The sequence below is a fragment of the Engraulis encrasicolus genome, chromosome 10 (genome assembly GCF_034702125.1).
Source record: "Engraulis encrasicolus isolate BLACKSEA-1 chromosome 10, IST_EnEncr_1.0, whole genome shotgun sequence".
Taxonomy (NCBI): Eukaryota; Metazoa; Chordata; class Actinopteri; order Clupeiformes; family Engraulidae; genus Engraulis; species Engraulis encrasicolus.
In genome coordinates this window covers 6,629,169-6,647,046 of record NC_085866.1, presented here as the reverse complement: position 1 = coordinate 6,647,046, position 17,878 = coordinate 6,629,169, and the positions used below count along the sequence as shown (strand labels likewise).

The following is a 17,878-nucleotide window of genomic DNA, read 5'->3' as shown; positions in this document are numbered from 1 at the left end:
TCTCCTGTCAAAGACAGACCTCAGCGTCCTTTATGATCATCATCATCATCATCATCATCATCATCATCATCATCATTATCATCTCCACACCCCCTCCTTCCGCCTCATCCTCCTCTTCCTAAATCCTGAAATATCCCATCCCATGCCACCCCCGCCCTCAACTGACTCCCTCAGCCTGGAGAACAGGCCAAGAACATTCTCCTTCTTCCCCTCCCTCCTCATCAGGGGCGAACTAACCCACAGGCTAGATATGGCCGCAGCCTAGGGGCCCCCATCTGCCAGGGGGCACCACAGGCTAGATATGGCCGCAGCCTAGGGGCCCCCACCTGCCAGGGGGCACCACAGGCTAGATATGGCCGCAGCCTAGGGGCCCCCACCTGCCAGGGCTAGACATTGACGAGTTATGGTGAGACTTTGTTGAAAAATGGCAGAATTGAGACAAGATGTAATATTGTGTCCTCAGCCTGGAGAAGAGGCCAAGACCACTCTCCTTGTTCCTCTCCTTGTATCCAAATTTCTCAGGAGCATGTGTCTCCTGTCCACCATCTCCACTCTCCCTCCTTCCCCATCAGGATCGGATTAACCCACAGGCTAGATATGGGGGGTAGAGGGGGGGGGGGGTGGGTGCTGTGGCGCAGCGCGCTAAATCCCCAACATTTGTGCTTGCATGCCCACCTACGTGGACCCCGGTTCGAGTCCGGACGGGGTAATTTCCCGATCCTCCCCCATCTCTCTCTCCCAGTCATTTTCCTGTCCACTGTCATACTGTCCTGTAATAAAAAGGCAAAAAGCACCCCCCCCCCCCAAAAAAAAGACTAGATATGGGGCGCCCCCTATTGACCAAATGTCAAAAATGCTACATTGCATCATTCCAACTCGTCAATTTCTGACTACCTTTGACCAGACTGCCATTTTTGACATCTAAGGTATGCCCTTGACTATTGTAGTCAAAATGTGACGGTTAAGGTTAGGAAAAAGTCTAATTTTGTTAGAAAATGGCCGACTTGTGACAACATGCAATATTTTGTCAGTTTTAAATCTAGGGGGTGTGGGGGGGGGGGGGGGGGGGGGGGTTGGGGGGTTGGCACAACAACCTGTAGTTTAGGAGCTACGGGCCGTCTTAATCCGGCCCTGTTTCTCATCCTCCTCTTCCTGAATCCTGACATATCCCATCCCATGCCATGCCATGCCATGCCACCCCCACCCTAAGCCTGGAGAACAAGAACATTCTCCTTGCTCCTCCTCCTGCATGTGTCTCATTTATGAGAACGGCAAGATACCCATTTGACATCCATTCCACTCGCCAAATCTGATGATGAGTGTGGTATGTCCTGGATAATAGGCCTAATAGGGATTTGGCCTTCACTTAATCATAATCTGACCACATTCCTCTCTTCAGTCTTTGGTCTGGTTTCACTGGTTTGGAATAATGATGTCTGACACTGAAGTCTTTAGTTTGCCATCACCACTCTACTTTATCAGTTTTATTACCTCATCTTTGGATTGAGACTCCATCCTGGAATCTCAAGAAGAGAAGGATCTTCTTGTTCTCTTTTTTCCCTTACACTGCACATGAGCTGCAAGACCCGTCTCAGACGAGAAACAAGCACCCAGATACCAGCAGACACTTAAAATTTGATCAACAAAACTGTGAGCTAAATCGTTACCTCGTTGAAATTTATCACATTGACCTTCAGTGGAAATGTCTTGCATAATTTTGTACCGTCTGTGCGAATCATCCAGCTGACGTGTGTTTAGTTAAGCAGAGCAACGGAATCACATGAGTTACTATGTTGACCATACAGCAGTGCATCACATGGTGCAAGGTGTAGATCAGTGGTTCTCAACCTTTTCTGAACAAACGCCCCCTTGACCTCATAATAAGTCTCCTAACACCCCCTTGACCTAATCATAAGCCTGTCAACGCCCCCCTTAGAATTGAAAAAAAAAAGATTAATCTCCCCCCCCAATGGGAACTAAGCCCCACCCCCACTCAGCTGTATCCCTCTCAATGCCCCCTAGGGCTTCCCAACGTCCCCAGGGGGGGCTGTAGCACCCCTGTTGAGAAGCATTAGTCGAGATACAGAAAAGGGTCTTCCAGATCATAGACCTTATCTTCTAAAGAGGAACAGGTGATTTCTCTTGTTATTGTCTCTCTCTCTTCTTCTTCTTTCTCCAACAAGTGTCTTGGAAACCCAGTGTCCTTCAAATACCCTTCTAATCAACACTGTCTGACCCTCTCAGTGTACTACTGTCTACTCACGGCTGTGTCTCAGATGGGGCACTTGTGCACTTCGGGCACTATGTTTCAATGCGTAACTAATACGCCAGGCACACTGAAACACGAACACTGAAGTGCACAAGTGCACCATTTGAGATCCAGCAACTGTCTACCTCCCTCACTACTGTACGCCCATGGTCCGTTTCCACCTCTGCTTGACCTTTGTGTTTGACCTCTGGTTCCTTTCTCTGTTCTGTGCCAGGCCCTCGCTGTGAGGAGTGTGCCCCTGGTTACTATGGCAACCCCTCTCAGCCGGGCGGGCGTTGCCAGGCGTGCCGCTGCAACAACAACATCGACCTGTCGGATCCCAACTCCTGCGACCAGCGCACGGGCCAGTGCAAGAGGTGTCTCTATAACACCGAGGGGCCGGAGTGCGGCCAGTGCAAGACCGGCTACTACGGAGACGCCTCTCGCAGAAACTGCAGGAGTGAGTTGGTGTGGGAAGTTTTATCGGCCAAGAACATATAGAGGACATGTACAATGAATCTCTCTCTCTCTCTCTCTCTCTCTGCTGTGCATGTAGTATGTAATATGTAGTATGTAATAATACAATGTACTGGTACACGCACATAGTGCACACAACAAAATAAGCACACTAGACAATGGAAACTGTGTGGGCCCATATTACACAACAAAGGTGCGCACTGCGCATATATGAGCACGTAATACACTGTAGGTAATGATGCACAGACACAATTGCACATCATGAAGCAGTGATATTGTCTAATACTGAAGTTGGATGGAAAAAAAGAAACATCAGTATGCTGCATGTTGTGTACTAGAAATGTTATATTTGACTTTAGTTGATCACTTTTAACCCTTAAGAGTGTACCGTCACACCGGTGTGTCGGGAATGTTCGGCCAGTGAAAGTTCTATAGAATTCTTTTTATAGAATGTTCAAAAACCCACCCTCTTAAAGGTTAATAGATACTTTCAGTCAATGTTTTTGTCAGATGTTTGGTATTACTCAAGTACACTCGCCTCCAAAAGAGTTGTCGCCTATCCATCTGTTTGGAATAACAGCTAATAACCTGACTTTCAATTAATCACTTGGCTTCAGAAGTCACACATATGGAAGCTACAAGCCTCCCGAATGAAAATGTATGTACAAAAATAAATTTCATGCACCAAAGAAAGATTGACCCTTTATTGAACACAGACAGGGCAGATTTTCACAAGACAAAAGTTTTGTCGCCTATCGAACATAATGTGAAAATGAGCAGATAAGTCACTTCAAAACACTTCAAATACGCAGATTGGGTGTCATACTTAATCACTGAATCACTCTCACCTCTCCAGAAAATCAACTTTGGCCTTAGGTGTATGTTTAGGGTCATTGTAATCATGGAAAGCAACACAATGAAAATCAATGGAGTTCAATGAGAGATGGTGATATATTCACTATTTGTAGAGTAATACATGTTTAACTTCATGATTTAATCAATGATAAAAGCCCTCAAACACCTGCTGCATGTATGCAGCTCCTCATAAGAGCTGTATCTGTACCATGTTTCACTTTATGCACCATTTCTCTTTTTTCATATTCTTAATCTCCAACACCATATAGTTTTGATGTTACCAGTTCTAAAATGGATGATCTTGGGATCTTGACTTCAGAGTATGAGTCCCATTAGCCTTCATTTTTGTCAGAATTAGGCCTGACATACTCTTGGCTGTTTTATTTGAGACAGGACAGTGGGAGAGAATAATTTGGTGTTAAAGGTGAAGAATTTGGAAAAAATACATGGTGCCTAAAGTCAAACATGGGAGGGATACAGCTCTTATGTGGAGCTGCATGCATGCTGCTGGTGTGTGAGGGCTTTTATCATTGATTACATCATGAAGTTAAACATGTATTGCTCTACGAATAGCAAATATGTCACCATCTCTCATTGAACTCCATTGATTTTCATTGTGTTGCTTTCCATGATTACAATGACCCTAAGCATACACCTAAGGCCAAAGTTGATTTTCTGGAGAGGTGTGAGTGAATCAGTGATTAAGTATGACACCCGATCTGCGTATTTGAAGTGTTTTGAAGTGACTTATCTGCTCATTTTCACATTATGTTCGATAGGCGACAAAACTTTTGTCTTGTCAAAATCTGCCCTGTCTGTGTTCATTAAAGGGTCAATCTCTCTTTGGTGCATGAAATTTATTTTTGTACATTCATTTTCATTTGAGAGGGTTGTAGCTTTCATATGAGTGACTTCTGAAGCCAAGTGATTAATTGAAAGTCAGGTTATTAGCTGTTATTCCAAACAGATGGGTAGGCGACAACTCTTTTGGAGGCGAGTGTAGACATGCTGGAAAATGTTAGCCTGCGAAATCCCATGCTGCCTTGCACAATCGTTCCGATCTGAAAGACTTGTGATTAGGACTGGTGGTAACCAGGCAAGGAAAATGTCTGAATATGAGTTACGTTTCTTTACCATCTCCGTAGAGTGCACGTGTAACTTCCTGGGCACGGCGCGTAACCAGTGTTCCAAGAAGGACGAGTGTTCGTGCCAGCGTGCCTCCGGGCAGTGCCAGTGTCTGCCCAATGTGGTGGGCCTCACCTGCGACCACTGTGCCCCCAACTTCTGGAACCTGGCCAGCGGGCGCGGCTGTGACGCCTGCGGATGTGACCCCAACAATGCCTACACCTCGGCCTGCAACGAGGTGCGGGAAGAATCGCAACACAGAATACATTTACCTTTACATTTACTGTAATTCCTTCAATACATTCCCCTTTGCGTTTAACATATATTATATTTACCTTGATATACAATACCTTGACTATAATACATTTGCCTTTATAATTCATATATTTAATGTTACCCATCTTTGTATCTTAAATGCTTTGATAACTGATGTGTAAGGGCTTGACTCCTACAAAAAAATCGGTGTGTATGTATACTGGTGCTATGTGACATGTTGCATTACTCTATTGCTGCTCAGTAATTAACATCGGCACGCTCTGCCACCCTTCTCTTACCTATAGTTCACGGGCCAGTGTCAGTGTCGTGAGGGCTTTGGAGGGAAGACGTGCCGCGACTGCATGGAGAACTTCTGGGGAGACCCCAGAGTGCAGTGCAGAGGTAAGCCTCTCAGTGACCAGCTTCAAAAATAATATACATCACATTACATTACACTTAGCTGACGCTTTTATCCAAAGCAACTTACAGTTATTTTGATACAGGGTATTGGTTACAGTCCCTGGAGAAATGTGGGATTAGGTGCCTTGCTCAAGGGCACTTCAGCCATGGAAAGAGGTGTAGGGAGTACGGCTAAGGGTGGATTCGAACCTGCAACCTTCTTAAATCCACCTCCCTAAATACTATGCCACAGCTGCCCCAGTATAGTATCAGCTTTTACTTTAACAGAACAGTGAAAAGTGAGGAAGAAAGCATGTGAGAGAAAGAGAGAGAGGAGAGAGAGAGAGAGAGAGAGAGAGAGAGAGAGACAGAGAGAGAGAGAGAAAGAGAGAGAGGAGATGGGGCGAGCTTGGGGAAATGATTTGGCCAGTACTCAGCTCCCCCATGGTCCACTTGGACTTGGCACCACAGCACTGGCCGCTCTAACCGGCTGCACCACACTGCCTCCTGATCCCCTATTGGTTTCCCAAACTGGGGTGCGTGCACCCCTGGTTGTGCGCGGCCTGCCATAAGGGGGTGCGCAAGCTAAACAGAGTAATGGAGGATATGTGTGTTTTTAAACAGCATTAATGAATAATAAGCAGTCTTTAATTGTACTGTAAATTGTAGGCTGGAAGGGTCCATCTGAAGTGTAATTTATAATGTAATTTGTATTGTCATGTAACAAGTTATATTGTAATGATGGCACAAAAAGCATTGGGTCTATCGGGAATGAGGATTTCACAAAATGACTCAACATAATGTGCAGTGATTTGCTATCCCATAGTGCAAACATACGCTTAGGGGGTGCGCGAACCACATTAAAATGTACAACGGGGGTGCGCAGGCAAAAAGGTTTGGGAACCGCTGCCCTATTGTATCCGCTCCAGTAATTAACCCTGTGTCCCCCGCAGCGTGCAACTGTGACCCTCGTAGCATTGAGACTTCCTAGTGCAACCAGCGCAGCTGGGTGACTGCCTGGCCACTGTGCCTGTTGCACCACACTGACTTCCTTTATTGCAGCTGATCCGTAATTAACCCTGTTTGTTTCCCCCTGCAGCGTGCGACTGTGACCCTCGCGGCATCGAGACGTCCCAGTGCAACCGTGTGACGGGCCACTGCGTCTGCCAGCAGGGGGTGTCGGGGGTGCGCTGCGACCAGTGTGCCCGCGGCTTCTCCGGCACCTTCCCCAACTGCCAGCCCTGCCACCAGTGCTTCGGGGACTGGGACCGCATCGTCCAGGACCTGGGGGCCAGAACCAAGTCCCTGACGGACCGGGCCAAGGAGATCAAGGCCACGGGCCTGACCGGACCGTACGAGAAACGCTTCCGCGAGCTGGAGGACATGCTGGCGCAGGCGCGGAAGATCGTCGTCGCCCGCAACGCCACCGCGGAGGCCGTCACCACCCTGATGGGCATGATTGAGGACCTGAGGTAGCATGGACACATACATTATATCACGAAAACCTATGGATTATTATTATTGTGTTATTGTTACATTGTAAAGTGCTATGAGGGCTCGAAGGAGGAGAAAAGCACTATATAAAAGTAATTCATTACCATTACTAAATGCATTATTATGTCATGGTATAGTGCACTCAAAGAAAGCAATAAACACACTTTTACTCTGATCTTTCACTGAAGAAAAGTTCTATAAAAGGTTTTATTTTGTTTTACAGAAATGTCCATGTTATATCGTTTTATGAAATAATCAATATATCCTCGGAAACGGACAACAAGCAGCAAGTTGACAATAACTGCTCTGTGTGCTTCACGGCCTTGTTGTGCGTTCTTCTGAGTTTGCTCCTGAACTGATCCATTCATCGCGACCCACACAGATCCCGCATTGGCGAAACCACAGACACGCTGAACCGTCTGGAGGGAGACCTGACCAACGTGCAGGACAACAACTACGAGGCCAGCAACGAGCTGAGCAACCTGGAGAGGGAGGCCAAGGAGCTCAACCTCACCTGCGGCGACCTCAACCGCCAGCTGGACATCCTCAAGAACTCCAACTTCCTCGGTAAGTAATAATGGTAACACTTTATTTTAGTAATAATAGTACTCATTAGAGGTGCACCGAAAATTCGGCGGCAGAAAATATTCGGCCGAAAACGCAAAAAAAGACATTTTCGGTTTTCGGCCGAAAGCAAATTGAGTGGCCGAATCGGAGGCCGAATAGAAAATGAATTGAAAATGGGCATTAATTACACTAATTTCAGTTCTACTCTAACATTTGAAGACTTCAAATACACATTTATTTTCTTTAAAAAACTTGTCTAAACATTTATTGTAAACCGTAGATTTAAGCAATATTTAAAAATAGTGAAAAATCTAACTTTTGATAACTTTTAAATGAATTGTAATATTCGGTTTCGGTATTCGGCCAAGTGATTCATTATTATTCGGTTTCGGTTTCGGCCACAGATTTTCATTTCTGTGCACCTCTAGTACTCATACTAATAATGCTGCTAACTAAAAATGCATTCAGAGAGTGCAGACCTCCGCAAAGCTGTTTGATAGAACATTTGACTATGTTACACCCTATTTTTATTTTATGCCTTATTTTTGTCGAGTTAGAAGCTGGTATGTCAAAATTCACCCTGTCCCTGATTTCTAGGCTACCAATGGTTTTAATGATTTTTTTTTTTTAAATCCTGGTTCCGGTTTGTGATCCGGATCACCACTAAAATGTAATCACTTGTTCCTTCTGTCATTTCCAACAACTCCACAAAGTTTCATTCAAATCCGTTCCTAACTTTTTGAGGGCTACCGATACTGTATGAGGCTTCAGGGAGGGAGGTGTACTAACCTTCCACGCTACACTCTGCTAGTTGGCTTCCGTTACATTTATCTACACTGTTTATTGAGTAATGAATGTAATCCTATAATAGAAATAACATGCAAAGGTCTCCTGAGAGCAACATGTCCACTCACGTTTGATTTGGGTCTTAGTTACGAAACTAATTATTCCGTTCACTATCTTGATTGACAATTTTTTTTTTCCTGTGCACGTCTTGACAGAATCTAATCAGCTTTGGGAGAGAGATGTGCACGGAGCACTAAGTCTTAATCTCGAGTGTAAAAAAAGGAGGTGTTATGGACACCATATGCCACATGATGAAGTCCAGCTGATTTTTCTCTTTAATGAATGGAAGTTTTTTTCAGAATTAAGACCCAGTCTGTTCGAATGTGTAACTGTTCTGCCCTATATTATCATCATTAATATTATTATTATTATTATTATTATTATTATTATTATTATTATTATTTTATAATTATAGCAGTCCTTTAACAGAACATTCTAATGGACCTAATTCTAATGTCTACTGAACTAATGTCCTAATACTATTTTGAAACTGCCCCCCTCCTCAGGTGCGTATGACAGCATCCGCAACTCCCACAACAAGTCTAGAGATGCGGAGCGCCGTGCCAACCAGGCCACCACAGACCACCCCAGCACCGTCAGCCAATCAGCCGCCACCAGGCGCAAGACCGAGCGCCTCATCGCTGACAAGAAGGATGACTTTAACCGCAAGAACGCTGCCAACAAGCGAGCTCTGCAGGACCTCAATGCCAAGACACAGAATCTGGACATGAAGAAACTCAATGAGAAGGTGAGTGTGTGTGTGCGTGTGTGTGTGTTTGTGTGTGTGCGTGCGTGCGTGCGTGCGTGCGTGCGTGCGTGCGTGCGAGTGTATGTTATGTATTTTTGTATGTAAGCGATCAGACACCTTACTTTTCCTAATAATAAAAGTACTCTACTCGTGCCGGCTGATTGATTCATGTCTTTGATATGTTTAGCCTGGCATGTATCCTTTGCTTCAGTAAGACATACATGTGCTAAAAGCCTTAAACATACAAGAAAATGTACTTAAGGAGGAAGTAAACAAGAAGAGACATTAAGAAACCTTACGTAAGCCCTTAAAATATTGATTTCAATGACTTCAATCAATTAGTATCTAGGTGAACCATTTTGAACTTCGAGTTGTTTCAGAAAGATAGATGGATAATATATTGTCTACACAGAATGAAATGATTAAGAAATGTAGCTCAATGTTGTAAAAAGTGTTACATGTTGACAAAATAAATGTAACAACGACAGGCAGTGCCACGACTGTATGGAATTTTGTTTGTTTGTTTTCAGTGGACTATATACTGTATGAAGTATATTCATTGCAGCATATCAGCCACCAATTACTAATTAATCTGGACATTAGATGCCGTTGTGCCACCTGACGTCTGAGTAGGGTAGGTTGCCACTGGGTAGGGTGCGCACATCCAAAAACACTTATTGCAGGTGCCAGACAAAAAAGTTATTTAAAAAGTTATTTAAAAACCAACGTTTCGATCACCTGATGCCTGATGAAGATCCAGGGTAATCGAAACGTTGCTTTTTGAATAATAACGTTTATTTTTTTGGAGCTTATCGGCAGTATGCAGACCTACCGTTTTCAGCCACCTGACGTCAGAACCAAAAAAAATCTACTGAACTCCGGTGTAAACCTTTGCTTCCCTTGCCCAGGTGTGTGGGGCCCCAGGTGACCTCCCCTGCGACGAGAGCCCCTGTGGTGGAGCTGGTTGTCGTGACGACGAGGGCAATCGCCTGTGCGGAGGCCTGAACTGCAACGGTGCTGCGGCCAAGGCGGGCGATGCCCTGGACAAATCCAAACACGCCGAGAACGAGCTGAACAGAGCCATGGCTGAGGTGGAGGAACTCTTCCAGAAGGTGAGACCAGGCCTGTGAAGACGCACAGCACAGTACATGTTCACCTTATACTGCATTGAAGCCTCTACCATTGAAGGATAGAAGAAAGCCTTTTTGTTTTCTTCTGAACTACCAAGTGGTATTTTGATTCTCCAGAGTAGCATCTTCATGCAAGATAAATATAATTTTTGCTGTATCAAATTAACGTGGATCCAGCGCAACATAGAGCTGTAACAAGTCCATAGTTGATCCTCTTATTTCTTCTCATGGTTTCCAGGTGGCAGATGCCAAGTCCAAGGCGGAGGAGGCGAAGGATAAGGCCCAGGCAGCGCTGGAGAAAGCCAACGACACCAAGAACAAGGTGGAGCGCTCCAACGATGACCTCCGCGACCTCATCAAGCAAATACGGGACTTCCTCACTCGTGAGTTCATGCACACCTTCCTATGCATTTATAATGTACACTGACATATGGAGCGTAAGCAGAGTATAAAATGATTAGAAAGAGTAGAAGTCTGCACACCGTAGCTCCACTTTGAGATCACATCCCTGTTGAAGACCCTGCTGGGTCAAAACCAGTGTTAATTTTGTCGACTGGACTAGATGAAATATATTAGTCGACTAGCCCTTTGAGAGTTTTAGTCAACTAAATTCTGACAAACAAAAATGATCTATGAAAGACTAAAACTAGACTAAAGTGTTTTGTCGACTAAATAATGACCAAATAAAAAAATATATTTCTGAAAGACTGAAAGCGACTAAGACTAAGAACTAACTTTTAGTCGACTAAATTCTAACTAACAAAAATGATCTGTGAAAGTCAAAGACTAAAAGTGACTAATACGTGGACGTTTTTGGGGGCTCAGACATAAGTTAGTACAACCACAGCTAAAACCCATAAATTAATTGTTAATTGGAAATCAACCATTTAAAGGGACACTATGGGATTGATTAATTATAGCTGAATCCACCGATACTTATTTGAGTCATTCGTAAATGAATGCTCCGGACCACTTTCGCAGCCCGCTGTCAGAAAATCCTGAATGTAACTTTTAGCAGACTGACCCGAACGAATATTGGGGGAAAAGCTTCTCAAACAAAAAATCCCTTTACGAATATGCACCACCAAATTCACATTTGTAGGCACTATTGACTGCTGGCACAGTGGGATCAAAAACATTCTCACAGAAAGCTTAGCTAGGTTAGATTTAGAGACAGGCATGCCATTGGCACATAATCCTACATAGTGTCCCTTTCAGACACAGTATAATAAATGTGCTATTACCAGAATGGCAATGACCAAGTCCTAGTGATTACTAAAGGCCCTGTGTTTTATTGTATTGTGACTAAAACTAAAGACTAAAATGTTTTGACTAAAACTAGACTAAAATGTTGAGGACTTTTAGTCGACTAAATAATGACTAAACAAAAATGACTTGTGAAAGACTAAAACTAGACAAAAATGTTGAGGACTTTTAGTCGACTAAATAACAACTAAACAAAAATGATTTTTGAAAGACTAAAAGCGACTAAGACTAAGAATGGAATTTGACACAAGACTAAGACTAAATTAAAAAATGGATGACAAAATGAACACTGGTCAAAACATATAAAATAAATAAACCCTTGGCTGAGCTACAGTGTGCAGACTTCAACTCTTTCTATTGTCAGATGCGCCTTTGTCCTGCACCTGGCCGCTCAGCAAGGTGGGATGTGCATTCTTTTTCTCTTACATCAATAAAATGACACACTTTTCTCTGCCATATTTTAATTACATTACATTACATTACACTTAGCTGCCGCTTTCATTCATTCAGCGACTTACAGTTATTATTTGTCAGGTCACAGTCCCTGGAGCAATGTTGGGTTAGGTGCCTTGCTCAATGGCACTTCAGCCATGGATGGAGATGTAGGGAGAGGTCAGGGGGGGATTCTAACCTGCAACCCCTAGATTGAAAGACCAACTCTCTAACCACTAGGCCACGGCTGCCCATATTTTTGATATTTTTTATCAATGAGAGTGTGGTAATTAGCCAGATGGGTCTATGTAACTTTCACAGAGGAAGGTGCTGACCCTGACAGCATCGAGACGGTGGCTAACCGTGTTCTGGAGCTGTCCATCCCCGCCTCCCCACAGCAGATCCGCCACCTGGCCGAGGAGATCAAGGACCGTGTGAAGAGCCTGTCCAACGTGGACGCCATCTTGGAGCAAACACAGGACGATGTGCGGAAAGCAGAGCAGCTGCTTCAGAATGCCAAGAGAGTCAGGTAACTCATGAACCGGTCTTGGGGTCCTGTACGGTCCTGTAGGGTAAATCTTGTTTACTTCAGACTTCATTGTTGGTTGCCTGTAAGGATGTAAGAATAATTCCGTTTTTTTTCTCCATAATTTCATGAAATCAATTGAAAATCATCAAATTCAATTTTGTTTTGTTGTGTTAATCTATTATTGGTGTGGATCGGCACTGCCCTCACGATCCGATTCGATCACGATTTGGGAGGTAGCGATTCGATTCGATCGAGCAAAGCAAATGTTTAATCAGTCATGATGAGGCAATACAAGTAGTCAGATACTGAGCAATTCATTGGCTGTTTTCTGTATCAATCTGTATCAGTCTTGCAATGTTTTGAAGTGCTTTTATTTAATTTAACATTCATTTGCTCCTGAAATATCCATGGAAATAATTAAAACTTAAAAAAATTGCTGGATCGATTCTGAACTTGCCGGCAATGCAATCCCCTTTGGATATCATGCCGATTTTTAAATACTAGGTTCTGGTGCATCCAGCTTTGCCGACGTAATAATCTCTACCTTGACTCCTTCTCCTTCTGTGATACTCCAATGCAGAAATCGCGCAGAGGGAGCAAAGAATGCAGCTGACACAGTGCAGAAAGCACTAGAGGACGCACGCAAGGCACAGGACGCTGCAGAGAAGGCCATCAGTAAGGCCAGCGAAGACATTGGACAGACCAAAAACTGGCTTGCTCAGGTAATTTCACTTCTCAACTTACAATGAAGAAAGTCTCTGTTTGTCTATCCAGTTATTTAATGATGCCCCTTCAGCCAGACTGGGAGAGGATGGACAAAACAGACAACATTCTGATCCAAACGAAAGAGACACTTCAAGTTTGTCTGTAGTTATCAGCCATTGCAGTTTTGTTAGGGCATGTGATAGTATCCGGGCTTTACTACTTATTAAAATTGAATGGCTTGAGAGAGAGAGAGAGAGAGAGAGAGAGAGAGAGAGAGAGAGAGAGAGAGAGAGAGAGAGAGAGAGAGAGAGAGAGAGAGAGAGAGAGAGAAGACCAACAGGCCCCAAAGTCCTTTCCCAAGGTCTTCTTATGCCCTCTCTGAGGTGTTATCAGTTACAGGAACAGACAAAGAAAAGAAAGAGAAGCCAGTATCTATGTCTAAACATCTCTCCACATTTCCTCATGCATCTGTGTCTGTGTCCGTGTCTGTAGATTGAGTCTGAGACCACGGCTAGCGAGCAGGATCTGAATGATGCCATGGACCGGCTGGGATCCCTCGGTCAGGAGCTTATGGCCCTGAAGGCCAAACGGGCCAACAACAGCCTGGCAGCAGCCCAAGCAGAGGAGACTGCCACCATGGCACGCGACAAGGCCAATGAGGCCAAGCAGGTCAGTGCCACTTTGTTACAAAAAAAACCCTTTATAGGCCCTGCCGTGACCAACCGGTAGGGTACTCGTCTGCCATGCGGCCAACCCAGGTTCAATTCTTGGCCCGGTCCTTTGCCGACCCCTCCCCATCTCTCTCCCCATTTGCTTCCTGTCCACCTTTCAAACTGTCCTATCATCAATAAAGTTGTAAAAGACCAAAAAAACTTTAAAAAACCCTTAATAAACTAAAACTATGAGACAAATTGGGAAACTCAGAAAGACGGTTTTCAAAAACGTTCCACTTGCATTCCACTTGTTTCAGTATTGCACAGCAAAGACAACTTTCTTTTCCCCTAAAAACTATTATGTGACAACAAACCATGCTCGTGTTTCACAGATTCTGGATGGAGAGCTGACAGATAAGTACCGCACAGTACAAGATCTGGTGGACAATAAAGCCAAAAAGGTATCAGACTCCAAGCAGAAGGCCGAGCGCCTGAGAGACGAGGCGAAGGAGCTACTAAGGGACGCCCAGAGCAAGCTGCAGAGACTGGCAGGTGAGTGGACCATCATGAGCTGCAGTATACATGGGTTCGTAATGGTGGGGTGGCGTCCGCGCCACTGTCTTATCCTGAGCGTATCGCTCGGTGCGTAATTCCCAGAGCAGTATAATGAACAGGAAGAAAGGAGTCACAAACTGGAGCTGGATGCAGAATCAAAAACTGTATTAAACAAAGCCGAAAAAAATAAATAAAACCGACAGACAGGGGACAAACGTTTCGGGTCTAGCCCATCATCAGTGTTCCCAGTTCCCAGTATACATGGGTTCTAAATTTTTGTTTTTCCCTGGCTGCGCGACCCTGGCCGCGCACAACTCAACCTCTGATTGTTGGAAACCGCTGTCGGTCAAAAAATTCGATCACGTTGTTGGCTGCCAGTGTCTTGCCCCTCCTCACAACACCGTGTTTATAAACAAAAAAACACATGTACAGTATATGGAGACCAATACAGAGGTTGAAAGCTGGTGTAGTTCTTACATGCAATAGCTTGTGATAATGATCACTTAGTTTGTTATTCTGATCTCTTACTGTATGTTCACTGACCAGTAGCCTATGAATCAAGTTGTATCTATTCTAGTCTTGTACAACACCATACTTCTCCATCTTTCTGCAACATAGCAGGATCCTATTGCCCCCTTGTGGTGTAGATGGGGTACTACACACATCTGAGATAATCCTGTGTGTCATAAAGGCCGAGGCTATTCCAAAAACATGATTAAGTGAAGTCTTGATAAATTAACCAAAACAGGGATAACCTGCATACGACCGTTATGAAAATCAGAACTATAACCTTTAATCAGCCGATTTACATACATCTCTATATTGTCCTGATGTTCTTATGAACCACCCTTTTGGAATAACCCCAAACTTCTGAGATTCCATTGATAATAATGTTTGTTGTCGTTGATGTTGTGTGTTGTAGATATTAACAGTATTCTCACCATTGTCTGTATCGTGTGCCCTTACAGAGCTCGAGAAAGACTATGAGAGAAATCAGAAAATTTTAGAAGGTAAAGCCCAGCAACTGGATGGCCTCGAGGACAAAATGAAGGGCATCTTGAATGACATCAACAAACAAATCCAGATCTACAACACCTGCCAGTAAATGGACGTTACGTTAGCCACCCTACATACTGCAATCTGCAGTTTATCAGCACTACTGAATCATCTCCGAGGACAGGTGTCATCGTGCCGTGCCGTGCCAGCCTTTCTCACATGTTCACTTCAGACGACCAATGGGAACTGCCTCAAAAACTCAAGTCATCATGAATAAACAATCCTTTGTCACAACTGTTACGTTTGCTCTCACACCAAAGGATGAATGAAAGTGCCTATTTTTCTAATACAGAACAGATGTAACGCAGTATCATTTACTTTCATGATAGAAAAAGTATGTATACTTGTACATGTTGGTGCAATTAGTGTAAATACATCACGTAAAACTGTGTGATTGTTATTTAATGAATCAGAGAAAGAGTTATCAAATACTGTAAGTCATTTGCGTGTAAACAGATTTTTACCTTTACATATGTTTTGGGTTCTTTGAATTATCACTTGAAAATTACATTATTAGTCTGTGACATTGTGAGCATTGTGCATGGATTACCTGTTTGAATGTATATTCATTAAAGAATAAATGAGAAGGAGAAAACATGTAATCAAGGAATAGGTCCAGCCTTTATCTGTGTCATTATATTACTCTATTAATCTTGAATTTTAACAATGTTGCATTATTATTATCACATTACAATACACTGCACTTATCTGACACTTTTACCCAACATGTCTTGCAGTCATTTTAAGTGTACAGTATATTGGTTACATTCTCTGCAGCAATTAAGTTTTAGGTGCCTTGAAGGGACACTGTGTGAGATTTTTACTTGTTTATTTCCAGAATTCATGCTGCCCATTCACTAATGTTACCTTTTTCATGAATACTTACCACCACCATCAAATTCTAAGTACTCATTATGATTGGAAAAACTGCACTTTTCATACATGAAAAGGAGGATCTTCTCCATTGTCCGCCTCTACTTGGACCATACTAAAAATATTTGCTTATTACTTAGTAAACTTTCATGTAAATATCATATTTGGCGATAGCCAACCCAGTTTCAATGAGCAGCATAGTTGCAGTAAGGGTGGGATCCTCCCTCTGGTTTTACAGGTTAAGCCCTACTCTAGTAATTCCCAATTTGTTTTCAGCGGGGACCCCCTTTTGAACTTGAGAATATTTTCGCGACCCTCTCACCCACCACAGTCTTAGCCCAGAAGCAGATTTCTAGCTATATTAACGGACAAACTATTGGATCCCCATTTTTATGCAATGTCCCTTTTGTCTGCGACCCCCCTTCAGTACCGCTGGAACTCCCGGTTTGGGAACCACTGTCCTACCCATTAGGGCACGACTGCCCATTGGGTCATTCCACGCCAAATCAACAAGTGCCCGCGCACTTAGGTCTCAAAAAATTCTGAAAATATTACCAAGTGTACCCATGGTACTTAAGAGAAACACTGTACATTTATTTGAATGTAAGATGTATACTCTCCGTGTTACAGCCAATTTTACTGGGGGAGGGGGGTGCCCATTTTGTTCACACTCTTTTTTTTGTCAAAGTTCACAAGCCCCTAGCTCAATAACTAAACCATGTAGGAAGCTCAAATTTGGCATGCTGGTACATAGATAGGAATAGTTTGTTGCTAAACTGTCAGTTTTGGTCTGTATGATCCTGCATCGTCATAGCATTCCCTCAAAGACGATACAAATTGTACTGGAGTTTTTGGCTGTGCTCTGTTTAGGCCTTCAGAAGACATAGTTGTGCCCAACATAGCCTCATGATTTTTTCCCCTTGTAGATACAAGTAGAAACACTCCCATACAAAGCTATAAATAGAAAGGAAACCCCATCAGTGTTTGACCAGAAGACCTCACAAGTCTGACAAGTCATTTTCAGAGCACCAGAACACCTTGTGGGATTGTCCACAGATTTTTATTTTATTTTTTTCTTCATTCTCCATGAAGTCTTCTTAAAAATGCCAATGAGACTTGTCTTTGAGGGAATGCTATGACAATGCAGGATCATACTGGACCAAAACTGACAGTTTAGCAACAAACTATTCCTATCTATGTACCAGCATGCCAAATTTGAGCTTCCTACATGGTTTAGTTATTGAGCTAGGGGCTTGTGAACTCTGACAAAAAAAAGAGTGTGAACAAAATGGGCACCCCCCTCCCCCAGTAAAATTGGCTGTAACACGGAGAGTATACATCTTACATTCAAATAAATTTACAGTGTTTCTCTTAAGTACCATGGGTACACTTGGTAATATTTTCAGAATTATTTGAGACCTAAGTGCGCGGGCACTTGTTGATTTGGCGTGGAATGACCCCATTATGAGTAGTCACACGTGTTAAAGGGACACTGTGCAGGAAATGGACAAAAAAGGTACTGCAACTATGCTGCTCATCGAAACTGGTGCACTATGTAATATTTTTAGAAGTTTTATTTCAAGAATTCATGCAGCCCATTCACAAATATGACCCTTTTCATGAATACTTACCACCACCACCAAATTCCAAGTTTTCTGTGAACCT

At 43.5% G+C, this 17,878-nt stretch overlaps 1 protein-coding gene across 1 annotated transcript in view; it reads left to right on the top strand.

The window, feature by feature from the left end:
• Window positions 1–15,950, top strand: part of lamb2 (laminin, beta 2 (laminin S)) — a 94,945-nt gene extending 78,995 nt beyond the window's left edge. Inside the window, exons 23-35 of the mRNA XM_063207952.1 lie at window positions 2,484–2,708; window positions 4,726–4,943; window positions 5,266–5,362; window positions 6,459–6,831; window positions 7,236–7,420; window positions 8,773–9,014; window positions 9,923–10,126; window positions 10,383–10,527; window positions 12,164–12,371; window positions 12,952–13,093; window positions 13,569–13,745; window positions 14,122–14,281; window positions 15,253–15,950. Of these exons, the coding sequence (XP_063064022.1) occupies window positions 2,484–2,708; window positions 4,726–4,943; window positions 5,266–5,362; window positions 6,459–6,831; window positions 7,236–7,420; window positions 8,773–9,014; window positions 9,923–10,126; window positions 10,383–10,527; window positions 12,164–12,371; window positions 12,952–13,093; window positions 13,569–13,745; window positions 14,122–14,281; window positions 15,253–15,389 (2,513 nt within the window). The 3' untranslated portion in view covers window positions 15,390–15,950. The remainder of the gene's footprint in view (window positions 1–2,483; window positions 2,709–4,725; window positions 4,944–5,265; window positions 5,363–6,458; window positions 6,832–7,235; window positions 7,421–8,772; window positions 9,015–9,922; window positions 10,127–10,382; window positions 10,528–12,163; window positions 12,372–12,951; window positions 13,094–13,568; window positions 13,746–14,121; window positions 14,282–15,252) is intronic.
• The last annotated feature ends 1,928 nt before the right edge of the window (window positions 15,951–17,878 follow it).